This window comes from Drosophila erecta, unplaced genomic scaffold (assembly GCF_003286155.1).
Source record: "Drosophila erecta strain 14021-0224.00,06,07 unplaced genomic scaffold, DereRS2 tig00000126-arrow-pilon, whole genome shotgun sequence".
In the NCBI taxonomy this organism is placed as follows: domain Eukaryota; kingdom Metazoa; phylum Arthropoda; class Insecta; order Diptera; family Drosophilidae; genus Drosophila; species Drosophila erecta.
In genome coordinates this window covers 7,941,828-7,958,125 of record NW_020825209.1, presented here as the reverse complement: position 1 = coordinate 7,958,125, position 16,298 = coordinate 7,941,828, and the positions used below count along the sequence as shown (strand labels likewise).

The 16,298-nt window shown below is 50.1% G+C and overlaps 10 protein-coding genes across 10 annotated transcripts in view; 5 read left to right on the top strand and 5 right to left on the bottom strand.

Moving 5' to 3' along the window:
• LOC6550336 overlaps nucleotides 1-16,298 on the top strand; it is a 43,205-nt gene that overhangs the window by 5,959 nt on the left and 20,948 nt on the right. The gene's annotated exons all lie outside the window — the stretch shown is intronic.
• On the top strand, nucleotides 100-2,803 carry LOC6550517 (TNF receptor-associated factor 6). The gene has a single exon (XM_001977871.3). It carries the CDS (start codon nucleotides 244-246, stop codon nucleotides 1,669-1,671), a length of 1,428 nt encoding a protein of 475 aa, XP_001977907.1. The 5' UTR covers nucleotides 100-243; the 3' UTR covers nucleotides 1,672-2,803.
• Nucleotides 2,919-4,554, bottom strand: LOC6550318 (zinc finger protein 678). The gene has a single exon (XM_001977870.3). It carries the CDS (start codon nucleotides 4,400-4,402, stop codon nucleotides 2,996-2,998), a length of 1,407 nt encoding a protein of 468 aa, XP_001977906.1. The 5' UTR covers nucleotides 4,403-4,554; the 3' UTR covers nucleotides 2,919-2,995.
• On the top strand, nucleotides 5,134-6,722 carry LOC6550317 (guanine nucleotide-binding protein subunit beta-5). The gene has a single exon (XM_001977869.3). The coding sequence runs from the start codon at nucleotides 5,305-5,307 to the stop codon at nucleotides 6,379-6,381; it is 1,077 nt and encodes a 358-aa protein (XP_001977905.1). The 5' UTR covers nucleotides 5,134-5,304; the 3' UTR covers nucleotides 6,382-6,722.
• LOC6550316 (zinc finger protein 420) lies at nucleotides 6,776-8,723 on the bottom strand. Its single transcript, XM_001977868.3, has 2 exons — nucleotides 7,996-8,723; nucleotides 6,776-7,921 (listed from the first exon to the last, which is right to left on the bottom strand). The coding sequence occupies exons 1-2, from the start codon at nucleotides 8,569-8,571 to the stop codon at nucleotides 7,160-7,162; spliced, it is 1,338 nt and encodes a 445-aa protein (XP_001977904.1). The 5' UTR covers nucleotides 8,572-8,723; the 3' UTR covers nucleotides 6,776-7,159.
• Nucleotides 9,123-9,686, bottom strand: LOC6550315. Its single transcript, XM_026982520.1, has 2 exons — nucleotides 9,354-9,686; nucleotides 9,123-9,293 (listed from the first exon to the last, which is right to left on the bottom strand). The coding sequence occupies exons 1-2, from the start codon at nucleotides 9,629-9,631 to the stop codon at nucleotides 9,164-9,166; spliced, it is 408 nt and encodes a 135-aa protein (XP_026838321.1). The 5' UTR covers nucleotides 9,632-9,686; the 3' UTR covers nucleotides 9,123-9,163.
• LOC113564549 (zinc finger protein 660) lies at nucleotides 10,289-10,885 on the bottom strand. The gene has a single exon (XM_026982519.1). It carries the CDS (start codon nucleotides 10,851-10,853, stop codon nucleotides 10,395-10,397), a length of 459 nt encoding a protein of 152 aa, XP_026838320.1. The 5' UTR covers nucleotides 10,854-10,885; the 3' UTR covers nucleotides 10,289-10,394.
• LOC6550313 (zinc finger protein 771) lies at nucleotides 11,031-13,063 on the bottom strand. Its single transcript, XM_001977865.3, has one exon. The coding sequence runs from the start codon at nucleotides 12,934-12,936 to the stop codon at nucleotides 11,539-11,541; it is 1,398 nt and encodes a 465-aa protein (XP_001977901.1). The 5' UTR covers nucleotides 12,937-13,063; the 3' UTR covers nucleotides 11,031-11,538.
• On the top strand, nucleotides 13,196-14,904 carry LOC6550312 (phenylalanine--tRNA ligase alpha subunit). Its single transcript, XM_001977864.3, has one exon. The coding sequence runs from the start codon at nucleotides 13,319-13,321 to the stop codon at nucleotides 14,813-14,815; it is 1,497 nt and encodes a 498-aa protein (XP_001977900.1). The 5' UTR covers nucleotides 13,196-13,318; the 3' UTR covers nucleotides 14,816-14,904.
• Nucleotides 15,027-16,238, top strand: LOC6550311. Its single transcript, XM_001977863.3, has one exon. It carries the CDS (start codon nucleotides 15,282-15,284, stop codon nucleotides 16,152-16,154), a length of 873 nt encoding a protein of 290 aa, XP_001977899.1. The 5' UTR covers nucleotides 15,027-15,281; the 3' UTR covers nucleotides 16,155-16,238.

The window sequence follows — 16,298 nt, the reverse complement described above, 5'->3', positions numbered from 1 at the left end:
TAAAATATAAATTTATAGATAATGATTGCCAATGTTTGATAAAACATTATCATTAGTTTTTAGTATGTGTGGCGCGGGCGCAGTGTGAACATGTGTGTTCTGGTATATTCACGCCCCGCCAGTGTTGCACAACCGTTGTAGGATATACAGCTGTTCCGCGGAGTCATGAACCGAAAATTATTATTAAAATTGAATTAGTTGATTGAAAGCGATAGCCAGACGGCGGCCAGAGGAGCAGCAAAGATGCAGCGCGTCCAGGCCGACCAGAAGCCAGCCAGGATGCACCAGCATGCACATACGCACTCGCACGCCCACAGTTTGCAGCAGGCGGAGGAGAAGGAGCACAACAGCAATGAGATGACGACCACTTCGTCATCGACTGCCCGAATTGCGGCCAGCAGTAGTGCCACGCCCACAGTGGCAGTGGGCGGCGAGGCCAGCGGAGCACCCACTCCGCCCAAGAGTCTGGCTCTCAATCAGAACCATCACTATGCGCCCGGTTCGGACACATCCGGGGAACAGGAGGAGGAGCTGCTGGATTCGCGTTACGAGTGCGCAATCTGCATCGATTGGCTAAATGAACCGGTGTTGACCTCCTGCGGGCACCGATTTTGTCGCAGCTGCCTCACGACCTGGATGCAGAAGAACAATCAGTGCTGCCCCATGGACAACAAGCGTCTGTCCGCCGAGCACGACATCTTTCCGGACAACTACACACGCCGCGAGATCGAGCAACTGAAGCGGGATTGCCCCAACTCCTCGCTGGGCTGTTCGGTGGTTGCCTCGCCCATCGAACTGCACCGCCATCTGCCCAGTTGTCCCTACCGGCGACAACAGGAGCCGCAGGAGGAGAAGTGCCCGTTTGCCAAGATCAAGTGCGATTTTGTGGGCCGACCGGAGACAAATCAGTTAGAGGAGCACCTCAAAGCGGACATGCCGCATCACATGCAGCTAATGCTGCAGGCATTCCAGCAGACAGCCATTGCCACCTGGCAGCCGCACAAGCCCAGCACAAGTGGCTCCGCCATGGAGAACGGTCACGGACAGCAGCAGCTGCCGCCGCCGCCCCAATATGCCAATGGTGTTGATGAGCAGATTGTGCAAACGATGTACCAGAGGATTGTGGTGCTGGAACAGAGGACACGCGAGCAGGAGACGCGACTCGAGAATTTGCAAAAGCAGCTGCGCTTGGCTCGCCAGCAGGCGCCCGTAGATCCGCGCTACAGCAATGGCACAATTGTGTGGCGCATCGAACAGCTGGGCGCCCTGGTAGCTCGCCTGCGGGCCAATGCCAACAATCAAGTGTACTCGCACGAGTGTTACACCTCGCCGCATGGCTACAAGTTCTGTGCGCGGCTAAACATTCAGCCCAGGAAGCCGCATGTGCTCAGTTTGCATGTGCATCTGATGCAGTCGGAGAATGATTACCACTTGGACTGGCCCTTCAAGGGTCGCATCAAGTTGTGCATGGTCCATCCGGCGGATGCGACGCTGTCGCAGCACGACACCATCATGACCAAGCCGGAGATCCTGGCCTTCCACAAGCCACGCGAGGCGATTAGCACACGGGGATTCGGTTTCCTCGAGTACGCCAACATATCGAACATCATACAGCTGGGATTCTGCGCCGACGACCGGCTGCTCATCAAGATCGAGATCAATATTGTCTGAATTTGGAATGGAAAAGGACTTTAAGCTCGGTGGCACTGATGTCTTCCGAATGCGTTAAGTTTGCACCACAGTGGATCGAATCTAGGGGCCTAAAGGTAAACCGTGCAAGTAGAAAGAAAACCAGGTATTGGACATACATACACATGGTAGCAATTATAATGTTCATCTTTTTGAAGTGAATTCATTACGTTATCTGTGCTGAATTCGGTCAATAGATAGAGGATAACTCCATCTCTGAGGAGTACTAGTTAATGCTTGACCTATTATCACCAAGGCAATACAACTTAGAACTACAGATAGCAATGCGACCCCGCGATTTGTGTGAATTTAATCGATCCACTTTAGTGAACTTGTACGCCAACGTACAATATGCAATACCCAATAGCTGAGACACGTATATATTTTATATAGACTTATATATAGTATACAAGAGACCGGCAATAGTCACCGTCTAGCAGGCATCACATTAAGCAATCTCAATGATATTCCACTACTAATCGATATTATGTATCCTAGAACTATCTCTTATTCTTTTTATATTCCTAGTTCTATACTGTTGGTTTTAGCAATCAAAATGCATTGCAGATCACGTAAATAGGTCTACAATTAGCAATCTTAATTGGTCTTGGGTTTCCCCGTGTGCCCTTATCAATACATTTCAGTGCTTAATTAATCTTTAGTTTTCAAAACATTCTCGTCAATTTGATTGATTTTAACTATGTTTGTAACTGAGTACGTCCACTTGGCAGAAATGCCCAGGTTTACTAATTATTCTAGAATTTAACTAGGTTTAAATTCTTCAGTTTATCGTTTCGTTTTAGTATATGTATGTACCTTTTTGCAGACAACGAAGCAGCCGCTAAATATTTTGTAACCTTTAACGCACACGCCTCTGTTTATGATCGCCAATATCGTTTGGGTAAAGAAAATCACAAAGGCTGTATGTATTATTTTATCCCAATAATTATTTAAGTCCATAGCGTACGTACTATATGTTTAGAGTTAAGAATCCCGGGTAGAACGCACACGCTGGCATGGATTAAAGCCCAGATTTATCTGGGTTCAAATCGCTGGCAGCTTGGACCCCTCTCCGTTTAGGGAACCCCAATAAAGGACACTTTTGTACCGCCAATCCAGCCGTTGTACGCATCTAAGTTTGGTCATATACAGTAGGTTCAATCGTTTATTCAACTCATATGATTGATTTTCCCTTCTCTGGGTGATTGAGCCGCAATGTTACTTGAAAATTAAAGTTTCTCTCATTTAATATGGGTAATGTGGAACTTATTGATGAACTAGATCTATCCTAATTATGGCTAGCTACTTAGTTGGCTAGGCGCCAAGTGGAGGGAGCGGTCTCGGTTTGCGTGACCAGCTGATCCTCCACATTGAGGTCGATGGCCATGGTGATGGTGGTGGTGGGCGGACTCGTGCCCTTGATCACCTCGATTGTGACCGACTGAGGCAGAGGCTTCACGGCTCCCTTTACTCTCACCGGATCATGGCTGCGCATGTGGGCATTTAGGCCGCCGGATTGGGCGAACGTCTTGCCGCACAGCTTGCAGGCGTACTTGCGCTGCTCGGAGTGGAGTAGCTTGTGCACCCGCAGCGCCTTCTTCCTTTGGAACGTGGAGCCGCAAACGTCGCAGACGAAGGGCCGCAAATTGGTGTGCGAAACGGCATGGACATTGAGGTCATGGAAGCTGTAGAATGCCTTGCCGCACACATCGCATTTGGCCGGCCTCTCGCCCGTATGACGACGCATGTGAGCCGTGAGAACTCCACGATCTCGGCAAGGTCGACCGCACACCTCGCAGATGCAGGGCATGCGACCTGTATGACAGATACTGTGCGAGGACAGCTCCTTCTGCGTGTAAAATGTGGCGTCGCATTCCGGACACTTGTGCGGCTTGATGCCACTGTGCCGCTGGCGGTGGCGCATCATGTTGCCCGACTGGGTGAAGGGTTTGCCGCAGATGTCGCAGAAGATCCCTGTGTGCTTCCAGCGATGACCGCGCAGATCGCGTTCAGTGCGAAACGTCTGGTTGCAGGCTTCTTCATTGCATTTGTACACTTTCGGCGGACCTTTCCGCTTCTTGCTCTTGCGCTCACTTGGGGATTTATCCTGAACCCCACCGGTGGCTTCTATGTGCTTTAGGCGGCGGTGGCTCTGCAGGCTGCGTTTGGTGTTGTACGCCCGGTCGCACTGATCGCACTGGAACAGCATGTCCTTAGTGTCGTTGCTTGGCTGGGCGCACTCATCATCAGCCGATTCCTCCTCATCCTCCTCCTTCTCCTCCTCGTGAGTTTCATTATTCGCCGGCTGCTCGCCGCCCGTCCACCCGAGATCGATGTCCAGCAAATCCTCCCGAGTCTCCACCAGGGTGTTCTTCATGGCCGCCGCTCGCTGGTAACGGTGCCGTGGGGAACTCCTCTCCTCCACGTCCGGGTCAGTTCCCTTTACAAGATCTTCGACTAGCTCCTCAATTCCTGGCACTTTGCTGGAGTCCTGGGCAATGGGATCGCTTTCCAGTACGCTGGGACACACCGGACTGGAGCTCCCCTGGAAGTGCCTCATCCGGAAGTGGTCCGGGTAGCCGTCCAACGACAAGCGCTGGTCGCACAGCAAGCAGCAAACTTCGTAGGAGGCGGGTGCACTGAACAAGAGCTCGCCGCACCGGAGATTGTGGTAGCCACCGGCCACATCCGGCGGTGGCTGCACCTTTATCATCGCGCACCTTGATTGTTCACTCGACTGCCCGTGCGGATGTGGCGGCGCACTGGATCCGGATTAGTGGAGGATTCCAGCTATTGGCGTCGCTTTTTTGTAAGTGTTTGTTACAAGGGGGAGGGGAAGGGTGGTTTTCCCAGCTGACGGCAGTGTTGGCTAACGAACCACCGTGTTGAGCTTGCTTTCGATGTGGCGGCACATTTCAAATTGGTATTCACTCCGATAAGTACGTTGTCATATCATTACTTGGGTTTCTTATCATTACTTGGCCAATAATGTTAATGCAGCTAAAAGAATAGCTGTTTTATACTGCCAATTACCAATGCTACAAACCCAATCTCCTTTTTTTGGCGTGCTTAGAACAATTTATTTGTATGCCATATTTTGCGTTAAATTCAGCGAAAAATAAATTAATTTAATTGTCCAGGCTTGAATACAAGTCGACTGGAAATAGAGTTACGATCACAACAAGGTATTACATTTTAAATTTCGATGGCAGGTTCATATCCTATGGACAAAACAGTTGTACAACTTTCGGCTATAATTGAAGATTAGAAATTAGGACCTTAAATTTTCTGCGTTTGCCAAAAAAAATACTCTTTTTATGGCTACTCGACGTTGTAAGTGCTGAAATGCTTTGGATACTGTAATATTCAAAACTTTTTCACAATCTGTCATTAAGTTCTCCGAAAATGAAGGATATGTAACGGTACATTCTGCCATTTGACAACAGTGAAATTTATCGATAACCGACCGCGCCTATCGCTGTGTATTCGGATTTTCGTATTCGAGTATACACTTTTTTTCGGATTGATTTTTCGCTGTCCAATTGGAGAAGTTCGAATAGGAAAGGACACACAATCCCCGAGAGATATCCATAGATCCGAAATCTCTGAGCAACCATGTCGGAGGCGGCGGTGCCAGCGAGCAATGCGAACGCAAATGCCACTGAGAAGATGGCCAGTTTGGTGCGCGAGGCAGAGAATTTAAAGACCAAACTAGAGGAGGAGCGCCAAAAGCTGAACGACGTTAATCTCTCGAACATCGCGGAGCGACTGGAGCAGATCGCCTATGTGAACATCAAGCCGCGTAAGGTGCTTAAGGGCCATCAGGCGAAGGTCCTGTGCACCGACTGGAGTCCCGACAAGCGCCACATCATCTCCTCATCGCAGGACGGACGGCTGATCATCTGGGATGCGTTCACCACGAACAAGGAGCACGCTGTCACCATGCCCACCACCTGGATTATGGCCTGTGCCTACGCTCCGTCAGGGAATTTCGTTGCCTGCGGCGGACTGGACAATAAGGTCACCGTGTATCCGATAACCTCCGATGAGGAGATGGCCGCCAAGAAGCGCACCGTGGGTACCCACACCAGCTACATGTCGTGCTGCATCTATCCGAACTCCGATCAGCAAATCCTCACGGGCAGCGGTGATTCCACATGCGCCCTGTGGGACGTGGAATCGGGCCAGCTGCTGCAAAGCTTCCACGGACATTCCGGTGATGTAATGGCCATCGATCTGGCTCCCAACGAAACGGGCAACACCTTTGTCTCGGGCAGTTGCGATCGCATGGCCTTCATCTGGGATATGCGCTCCGGCCATGTGGTTCAGTCCTTCGAGGGTCACCAATCGGATGTGAACAGCGTTAAGTTCCATCCTTGCGGAGATGCCATAGCCACAGGATCGGATGACAGCAGCTGCCGGCTGTACGATATGCGAGCGGATCGCGAGGTGGCTGTGTTCGCCAAGGAGAGCATCATCTTTGGCGTCAACTCGGTGGACTTCTCGGTCAGCGGAAGATTACTGTTTGCTGGCTACAACGATTACACCGTCAACTTGTGGGACACGCTGAAATCGGAAAGGGTCTGCCTGCTGTACGGACACGAGAACAAGGTGTCCTGCGTCCAGGTCTCGCCCGACGGCACCGCCCTATCCACCGGCAGTTGGGACTACACCATTCGAGTGTGGGCCTAAGCCATGTGCTACCTATTGTTGGGAAGGCATTTGTCCAGGACAGATGCCGACTCGCTTTGTTTTCCCCCTTCTCCTGTGTGCATCTAGTCTCTAATTTGCTTTGTTTGTGCATCTCGAGGATAGTTAATTTACGGATTCGGTGATCCCTCAAGTGTGTACATATGTCTCATATCGGGATTGCCAGCATGGATGTCTTGGTTACCGCAGTGTTATGATTAAAACCAGCTGCTGTACTATAATGAATCTAAATATATATATATACATGTATATGTATCCAAGTGTAACCATTATGCGACTAGTTATAAGTTCCTGTTCGAAATAAATGTTGAGCGATAGACAAACTTGCTTATTTCTTTGCCACTTGAAAGTCAAAGTTTGAGTAACATATATCGAACATTTATTGTACATACTTGGTTGGTTCTATTCGGAAGTATGGTCTTGGCTTAAAACTATCTTAACCAACAGATTTAACAGTTTATACAGAACTTCTATTGATATGTAGGTACAAATATTTGAGACACGGAAATGGAAAGCTTTCATCCTTTAAATTAAAAAGAACATTTACGTCCTTAGATTAGAAACTGATATAATATTTTTAAAGTATTCGCTTGTTTAATACTATGAAAGATACGTGAAAAGTTGGTACGAATGTGTCAACTAAATCGAGTTTCTATAAACATTGAAAAGCTATCAAAGCTATCTAGAACAGCGAATATTGTGTGTGGTGTATCTTTGATATAATGTGATAGGGATCCTTAAGGCGACTGGAGGCTTCCGCTCAGTCCGATCTGTAGGTGAATAGCATCTCGATGGGTCCCGCCTCGACGCCCTCCTTGGCATTGGCCGACGCCTGGAGCTTGTGCGCCCGCATGTGAGCGGAAAGACCTGCCGCCTGGGCATAGGCATTTCCGCAGATCTTGCACTTGAACTTCTTTATGCCCAAGTGGAGATGCTTGTGGTGGTACAGCGCCTTCGGGCGGGAGAAGGCCGAATCACATTTGTCGCACTTGTAGGGCTTCTCGGTGGAGTGCATGGCCTGGTGCTCGTTGAGCAGCGACTTGGAAGCAAAGCGGCGGGCACAGGTCTGGCACTGGAACGGTTTCTCGCCCGTATGCGTGCGACGGTGTACGATCAATGCCTCCCGGTAGCGTGATCTATAGCCGCACAGCTCGCACACGTAGTTCCGCTCCTCGCTGTGGACCCGCCGATGTGAGGTAAGGTTGTGCTGGTTGACAAACGACTTGCCGCAGTTCTCGTGCTCGCACTTGAATGTCCTGGCGCCGGAGTGACCCTGCACATGGCGGAGTAGGGATCGCGAGCTTTTAAACACCTTGTCGCACAGCTGGCAGGCGAACTCCGTGTGCTCCTTGCGACGGTGCTGGGCCAATGCCCGGTCCACATCGAAGGTGGCTTCGCAGTCGACGCACTTGAAGGCCTGCGGATACGGATGGCTCATCTTCAGGTGGGTATTCAGGTATTTCTGCGTCGTATACCTCCTATCGCAGTGTGGGCAATTGTAGTCCTTCGGTTGGCGCTGCTTCTACAGGAAGAACATATTCAGATATTTGATTTTCTTCTCAACTGCACGGCCTGCAGTTTGTTTCTTGTGACTACCTTGAAAACGGACTGGTGCGTCTCCTCCTCATCCGGTTGATAATCTTGCCGATTATCCACGCCAATCAGCGTTTCCAGATCACACCCCTCGTTTTCGGATGCGGAGGAACTGCCACGATCCGGCTGCCACATCGTATCGATGGTCTCCTCGTCCTCTGACTGTTTACCGTCGAGCACCATGATACGCAAGGGATTGCCATCGTCCTGGTCCAGTTCCAGCTCCTGTTCCGCGTTCCCCCGCTCAGGCAGAACATCCTCGTTGGACAGGTACTCCTCTTTGAGGCCGCTCACAGCCAAGGGTGCTCCGCTGGCCGTTTGGAACTCTTGATCCGCTCGTGCTAGTCTGTCCAATCCCGTTACCGTCTTGGTGAGGGGCCGGCCCTGCTTGTCGAAGTGCACATTGCGGATGTGGCGGGCGAAGTCCTCGAATCCAAAGTGCTTCATCTCGCAGAGCAGGCAGACCAGTTGGAAGCTATTCGCCTCCTGTTCATAAAAGATCTCGCCGCATTTTGGACGCAACTGCTGATGGGCGTGCAGGCGGACATAGTCCACGTTGGCGAGGCAGTGTCTTAACATGTTCTGCTTATAATTTACATTAAAATTGTTGCAATATTATTTAACAAAATCAAAATAAACTATGTAAACAAAATTTCGATTGAATTCGATAGGCCTTCAGTGCTTACATAAACCAGCACTAATTTTATGTGTGCTTAGCCATGTTTCAAACCAAACTCAAATATACATTTCAAGTTAAAAATTAATTATGTTCAATCGGAAACGTTTCCGACCATATAAAGTATAAATATTCTTGTGGAAATTAAAAAAATGAAATGTCCCAAGGCTGAAGTTCTAAGCTCCATAACTCAACTTACCTTAATCGGATTTTGAAGAGCCATACCTGTAAATGTTTCTGGCACAATTCTCTAAAAATTGCATTCAAATTTAGAAAATATTTTTTTTTAATTTTTTTGATGTTACAATGTTGTAAAAATAAGAAATGTCCCAAGGCCGTAGTTCTAAGCTCCAATTCATTTATTTATAAGATGAGCCGCAGTTGAGATTAGGTACAAAAACAACACCATTGAATTGTCCTTCATACTTCGAAGGCTAAATGTTATGGAGCATAAATACCTATAGTATTTCACCGCATTTGCCACTTGGAGCACTTCTAGATGTCTTCGGGCTTGCATACGTGGCAAGGTCCATCCTCTTCGCCGACGGAGGTGGAAGACGACACGACCTCAGTTTCAGCCATTTCGTCGTTAGTACGGTCAAGCGGCTCGGAGGAAGGGCCACCACTGAAAAGATAAGTGGGAATATATGTAGAATGAACATAATTCCTCGTGGGATCTGTTCACCTCTCCTGGGTGCGCTCTAGCTTCCTTCGCTTGGCTGGCGGTTCCCCAACTGGACTTCGCTCCCGCTGGAGCTCTGCTTCCGCAGTTAGATTCCCAGTCAGATCGTCCAGGGCGCTAATAAAACCATCAACATCCACCAAGTTCGATGGCGAACCTGCAGACTGGGCCTTTTTATTCTTCTGCTTAGGCACCTCCGGTATGAGGAACTTGTTGGGGGAAGAGGAACGGGCTTCCTTGTTCTCAGCTGGGCTTGCCTTAGACTTGTTCTTGTTCGGCATATCGAAGTTCAGTTGAGGTTCAGTTGGGGATTCTCGAATATGGTTTCTCCGGTACGGGTCCTAGATGTGAACTGAGTTTGATTGATACACGTCAAAAGCAAATGTCAGAAATAGGCACTGCTAACTTGATAGGAAATGAAATGTGTGCTTTTACGGAAGGGCATTTCCAATTTCAAAATCTTTTAAGGGGCCCTGCTCATTCAAAGGGTCATCTTATGGACTCCAACATTTATGTGTTCTGAGGGAATTCGAGAGATGAGTACACGAAGGAGCTTAAAGAGGTAGCGATCACTTGTTTCACGATTCATCTGGCTCAATTCTCAAAAAATCTGCATTCATATAAAGTATATATTCTCGATCAGGATCAATAGCCGAGTCGAAATGGTCATGTCCGTCTGTCCGTATGAACGCTTCGATCTCAGGAACTACAAAAGCTAGAATGTTGAGGTTAAGCATGCAGCTTCCAGAGACATAGACGCAGCGCAAATTTGTTTCCAAATGTTGCCACGCCCATACTTTCAAAAATATTTTAATTTTTATTTATTCCCAATTTCTACCGATATTCCAGAAAATGTTGAAATTTATCGTTTGCACTTCCAGCTAAGTAACGGGTATCTGATAGTCGGGGAACTCGTTTACATCGTCTATCTTGTTTTTTATTCAAAATTCTTGTTTTTATTCATTAATAAAGCACTTCAGCTGAAATACGAATCGGTTAGCAGTTTTTTAAATTTAAATATGACACAAAATTAAACTCCCGCCGCTAACAATCACTTGTAAACATTCTCCTGGTCTGCAGATCCATCAGATCCGTGGTTTCAGTGGCTCGTTGGTTCCTCTGGCGGTGCATCCGCTTGTGTTGCGCGTAGCCCGCCGCCTGGGCAAATGACTTGTCGCACTGGGTGCACTTGAACCGCTTCCCATCCTCGTGGAGCGTGCGGTGGTGGTACAGAGACCGCGAGCTGGAGAAACCCACGTTGCAGTCGGTGCAAATGTGCCGCTGGCGTCGCTCTCCGGCGTCCAAGTGCCGCTCCAGATGGCTCTTCAGCTGATAGCTGGACGGGAATCGAGCCTGGCACGTTTGGCAACTGAAGGGCATCTCGCCGGTGTGTCGCCGCCGATGGACCTGCAGATTCCAATGGATGCTCGTCCGATAGCCGCAAAACTCGCACATAAGTCGCCGATTATCCGAACAGGCGGCCGGAGGACGTTCCGCCGACATGGTCGGGCCGCGTGTGCCAAATGTAATCGCCGTCACTATTGTTAGACGCACCCCATCCTACCACTTGGCATTTGGCCGCTTTAGCAGCAGTCGCCCGATTAATTGCTGTCAAAGGTACCAAATCGCTGGGCTAATTTTAAACGCGGGCTCTCTTTTGCGAATCAGATTCATGTTATGTATGTATATTTATCAATACAAAAAGGTTAACCGTTCGAATATTAGCCACATCCGCTTGCGGGATAACAGGGATCACCACAGGCTATCCTTTCCGGTAGTCAGTGTCACAGGATTTGGTTCTTGGAAGCATTATGTGCTTAATGTATAGTTTAACCATAACAAAGTTTAGTTAATATTGCAGTGTTAGTAGTTCAGAAAATGCATTGAAATGTAGTTTAGTATTAGTACTGACAATCCAGCCAATTAAATTCGCTTTAAACTATGTTTTCTCAAAAAGAAATTAACAAACTTTCAGTTTACCTAAAACTAGAGGTATTATTTACACTACACATAAATTCGATGGAATCCCGTGAAATGAGGACCGGAGAGTCACTTCTTAAAGTCACTTGCAATACAAAAAAACTATTGATTTCCATGGTAATCCTATAGCCTATGCCTGAGTTCCTGAACTTAAACGTCGGAATTGGAAGATACAAAACGTACAACTTAGTCTACGGCCTCTGGGATTCTATCCGTTGAGCTCGTCGTTCCGGTGCTTGCGCATGTGACCAGCGAGACCGGCGGCCTGGGCATAGGCATTCCCGCACAGCTTGCACACGAACTGCTTGGTATCCGTGTGCAGGAACTTGTGATGGTAGAGGCCCTTCTGCCGGGAGAAGGTCGCGCCACAAACGCTGCACACATGCGGACGCTCCGTGGAATGCATAGCCATATGCTCTCGCAGGCCGGAATGGGAGGGGAATCTCTTGCCGCACACTTGACACCCGAACGGCCGCTCACCCGTGTGGCTCCTGATGTGGACGCGCAGCGTCTCCTTGTTTCGGCAGCTGTAGCCGCAGCTCTCGCAGACGAAGTTCTTCTGCTCCGTGTGCACCTTGCCGTGGTTGCGCATGTGACGGATGGTGAAGAACCGTTTGCCACAGCCAGGATGCGGGCAGGGCACGTTCCGTTCGCTGGTGTGCTTGAGCTGGTGGCGTTTCAGCTCGTGTCGCGTCTTGTAGCGCCGCCCGCAGACCACACATGCAGCTCCACCGTGCGCCTGCACCATGTGCTCGTCCAGTAGGCGAAGGCGCGGCAATTGGGCCTCGCATTCCAGGCAGGTGAAGATGGCGGAGCCACCTTCCTCGCCGTTGTCATGATCCCGCTTCAAATGCTGACGCAGACTGTATTTTCCATGGTAGATCTTGCCGCAGTGCTCGCACTTGTACTCCTGGGCAGAGGACTTGGCGGGTGCATCCTTGGGCGGCTCGTAGTCTGCGTCTTCGCTATCCGCATCCGGCGAAAGGGTGTCTTTGTGCTGCCGCATTATGTGGCGTTCGAGAACCTTGCGGCTCTGGTAAACTTTTGTGCAGTGCGGACACGAGTGTGAAATCTTGGCGGAGTGTCTACTCTCGCTGTCCAGATCCAGTTTGATTGCGCACTCCTCCTGCTCGGAGTCCTCCTCTTTGTAGTCCACCTTGAGGGCTCTGACTTGACGTAGAGATTCGCCGGCCATCGACTGATGGTCCTGCCACTTGATTATGCTCCTGCCCGGCCGTTCGTCCTCCTCCTCGTCCAGCTCGTCCAGGACACCGCGCTCATCCTCGCTGTCTACGCCAAGGTCGCCGACGATCTCGTGCCAGGCAAATGGATTCACCTGTGCCACTATGGGCACCGGCGAGTTGGGCTCCCGCTCACGATCCCGCTCCTGCTTGAGATCTGCTCCGGCGTCCGTAGCCTCCGTCTTCAGCAGTCCGTTCTCGAAGTGAACATTCTGGACGTGGAGCAGAAAGTCTCCGAACACAAAGCTCTTCATATCGCAGAACGCACAGTCAATGCGGAAGCTGTGCAGGCTCTGAAAGTAGATCTCGCCGCACTTGGCGTTCGCCATACCGGCGTACGTGTCCGGCTTGAGGGACTTGAGCATGATTGCTGCTCCCACCTGGCCGTTGCTCGCCAGGATTTGCTCCTCTTTCGAATATTTTCGCCGTTCTAATTGGAACGCAAACTTTTTGTCTTGGCGTCAACAGCTGTTTATTGGAGATGCCACTGTGATGGCTAGCGGGAAAAAAAATGAGCTGAAACTAGCTATTTTATTGAAATACTGGATACATACTTTGCATACATACCCATATTTAATGCTAGCTATTTTAAGCTTTTTGGGTATTTTTTAGCCACCATCGTCGTTCCGCACGATAAGCCCGGCTATCGAAAAACGATAGCTCCGATAGGCTGCGTTGTGGCAACACGAGATTCCGGTATTGGAATTCCGAATTTCTTTGAAAGATACACCCATTGAACCGCCAGCTATGCATCCCGATCTCACGGAGCGCATTCTCCAGCACTTGGAGACCGCCGACAAGGTGGACACACTGGACCTGGCCGCGCTCTTTACCGAGGATCACCAGAAGATTGTGGGCGCATTGAAGAGCATCCAGGCGCATGGTGAACTGGTCACCGCGGAAACAGTCACCCACAAGAGTTTGGGCCTCACAGACGAGGGCCGCGCCGTCGTCGAGCACGGCAGTCATGAGGCCCTGGTCTACGCTCTAGTTCCGCCAGAGGGAATCGCCCAGGCGGCTCTAATGACAGCCGGTGGAGCAAATGCCAAGGTGGGCTTTAGCAAGGCCATGTCCCACGGCTGGATTTTGGTGGACAAGAGCGTCACTCCGCCGCTGGTGCGTCGCAAGGTGGACACCATTACGGATGTGGTGCGTAACCAACTGCAGCAGGTGGCACTGGGAAAGGGCGACCAGTTGCCCGCCAAGGAGGTGGCCGACTTCAAGAAACGCAAGCTCCTCCAAGAAACGACTACCAAGAGCTTCGTGCTGGCACGCGGCCCAGAATTTGCCACCACTCTCACCAAGTTGGAGACAGATCTCACGGTGGAAATGCTCGCCAACGGATTGTGGGACCAGCTCAAGTTCAAGGCCTATAACTTTGATGCCTTGGGTGCGCCGCCAACGCGCGGACATCTCCATCCCTTGCTCAAAGTGCGCACTGAGTTTCGGCAGATATTCCTCGAGATGGGCTTCTCAGAGATGCCTACGAACAACTACGTGGAGTCGTCATTCTGGAATTTCGATGCGCTCTATCAGCCGCAGCAGCATCCAGCTCGCGATGCCCACGACACCTTCTTCGTGAATCATCCGGCCAGAAGCCACAAGTTCCCGCAGGATTATCTGGAGCGCGTGAAGAAGGTGCACTCTGTGGGAGGCTATGGGTCAAAGGGTTACGGCTATGACTGGAAGATAGAGGAGGCGCAGAAGAATCTACTGCGCACTCACACGACGGCTGTGAGTGCCAGGATGCTATACAAGCTGGCCAACCAGGAGGGCGGCTTCAAAGCAGCCAAGTACTTCAGCATCGACAAGGTATTCCGCAACGAAACACTGGACGCCACACATCTGGCGGAGTTCCATCAGGTGGAGGGTGTGATCGCAGATGTTGGCCTAACGCTGGGCGATCTAATTGGCACGCTGTACGAGTTCTTCAGAAAGCTGGGCATCACGCAGCTAGAATTCAAGCCGGCATACAATCCCTACACCGAGCCCAGCATGGAAATCTTTTGCTATCACCCCGGCCTGGCCAAGTGGATCGAGGTGGGCAACTCGGGCGTCTTTCGGCCGGAGATGCTGCTGCCCATGGGACTGCCGGAGAACGTGAATGTAATTGCCTGGGGTCTGTCGCTGGAGCGACCCACCATGATCAAGTACGGCATTAACAACATCCGTGATTTGGTCGGACCCAAGGTGGATCTAAAGATGGTGGAGGAGGGTCCAATCTGCCGGCTGGATCATGCTTAAAAAAAAAACTAGGACCTGCGATCAAATTGCATTTTTTTCACTCAAGAATGTTCCAAAAAATATTTATAAATAAAATATCCGCCACAGAACTTGGGCTGTATTGATAAAGGGAAAAATCTTTTAAAATTTGGCGAACCCCCATTTGAATTTGGCGTCAAACCAGCTGTTCCTAAGGGTTGTCGCACGCAACAGATTGATGCTAACCGCGTTTGAAGGTTTTGCTCGATAGAAGCAGCTCGGGTTTATAAAAGGGCACATATCTGAAAAAATAAAAACTGCTCAGAGAAAGAATTATAAAATATGCTTGAGAATCTTATCAATTGAAATTGTATCTGGCAACCCTGGCACAAAACAACGTCACCTCACCCACACACAAACGCTCGAAGAAAACAACGAAGGAGAGACCCAAACAAAAAAAAAAAGAAAACACAAATTCGTCATTGTCGCTGGACTTTAGGCCTTGAAAATGGCTAACAATCCGACGCAGACCCTCCACCAGGCAATCAAGGCCGAGTTCGGCACCCAGAGCACCAGCGATCTTTCGAAATTGAGCAGTATAAGTGGCACAAACCCACAAATGACGCCGAGATTCGCGATTCCGCAGCTCAAAATTCCTCAATTGCAGCTACAGGCCAATGCGAATGCAGCTGCCCAGCAAGAATCCCGCCAAGCGGCGGAAACACACAATCAGTTGCTCCTCAATGAGATCCAGTTGAGGCAACAGAGCCAGCGATCCGAGAGCGAGAACAAGCCACAATTAGTGGGATTTGTGATACCCCAACTGGGAGCAACGCCCATGCAACCACTGAGTATACCCCTGCTGTCCAGACTGGAGCGTGGCGTGGATAAGCTGCAAATAGGCGATGGGGCAACGAACACAGACACTCCAGCATCACCACTCATTGACCTTTCGTTCACGGTGATTGCAGGGAATAGTGGCGCACCGCCCAAGGAGTCGGCCAGCAAGGCGCGCCAGCTGACCAGTCGGGAGAACTTTGATATACCCTTCATTGCCTGCGATCGAGGAAGAAGCACGCCTACTGGCGACATCCTGGCCAGCAGGAGATCCATCAACTACGAAGAGGACGAGCCAGCGAATAGCGACTACCGGGAGCAGCCGGGACCCATCGGGCTCATGCTGGACGCAGTGGTGGGCTATCCGGAGCCGAGGAAGCCCCGTCTAGTGTACGCCGTCACCCCGCTGGAACGACAGCACCTGAGGATGTGCCAGCATAAGGATTACGGCAGCCAGGTCAAGAGATTCCGCTTTGATACTCCCTCGCCGGATGAGCTCGTGAAGCAGGCGCTGCAGAAGTCCTGGCGGGTCTCCCGCACTTGACCCCAATTGATCCTGTTAGTTGACAATTACTTATAAGTAAGAACAAAGTAATACATTTATTCAATAAATTCAAGTTCAAAAGAAGCTGCCTGGCTATTCTTGCAGCCAGTTGATGTCACGGAGCGATGTTTCATTTATTAAGTT

What these genes read in the sequence shown, in the direction of transcription:
- LOC6550318 (XM_001977870.3), bottom strand. Translation starts at nt 4,402, where the DNA reads ATGATAAAGGTGCAGCCACCGCCGGATGTGGCCGGTGGCTACCACAAT.
- LOC6550312 (XM_001977864.3), top strand. Translation starts at nt 13,319, where the DNA reads ATGCATCCCGATCTCACGGAGCGCATTCTCCAGCACTTGGAGACCGCC.
- LOC6550311 (XM_001977863.3), top strand. Translation starts at nt 15,282, where the DNA reads ATGGCTAACAATCCGACGCAGACCCTCCACCAGGCAATCAAGGCCGAG.
- LOC6550316 (XM_001977868.3), bottom strand. Translation starts at nt 8,571, where the DNA reads ATGTTAAGACACTGCCTCGCCAACGTGGACTATGTCCGCCTGCACGCC. An exon ending in CGCACCAGTCCGTTTTCAAG is followed by an intron (nt 7,922 to 7,995) that starts GTAGTCACAAGA and finishes TTCTTCCTGTAG; the next exon opens with AAGCAGCGCCAACCGAAGGA.
- LOC6550313 (XM_001977865.3), bottom strand. Translation starts at nt 12,936, where the DNA reads ATGCTCAAGTCCCTCAAGCCGGACACGTACGCCGGTATGGCGAACGCC.
- LOC6550517 (XM_001977871.3), top strand. Translation starts at nt 244, where the DNA reads ATGCAGCGCGTCCAGGCCGACCAGAAGCCAGCCAGGATGCACCAGCAT.
- LOC6550317 (XM_001977869.3), top strand. Translation starts at nt 5,305, where the DNA reads ATGTCGGAGGCGGCGGTGCCAGCGAGCAATGCGAACGCAAATGCCACT.
- LOC6550315 (XM_026982520.1), bottom strand. Translation starts at nt 9,631, where the DNA reads ATGCCGAACAAGAACAAGTCTAAGGCAAGCCCAGCTGAGAACAAGGAA. An exon ending in CTAGAGCGCACCCAGGAGAG is followed by an intron (nt 9,294 to 9,353) that starts GTGAACAGATCC and finishes TTATCTTTTCAG; the next exon opens with TGGTGGCCCTTCCTCCGAGC.
- LOC113564549 (XM_026982519.1), bottom strand. Translation starts at nt 10,853, where the DNA reads ATGTCGGCGGAACGTCCTCCGGCCGCCTGTTCGGATAATCGGCGACTT.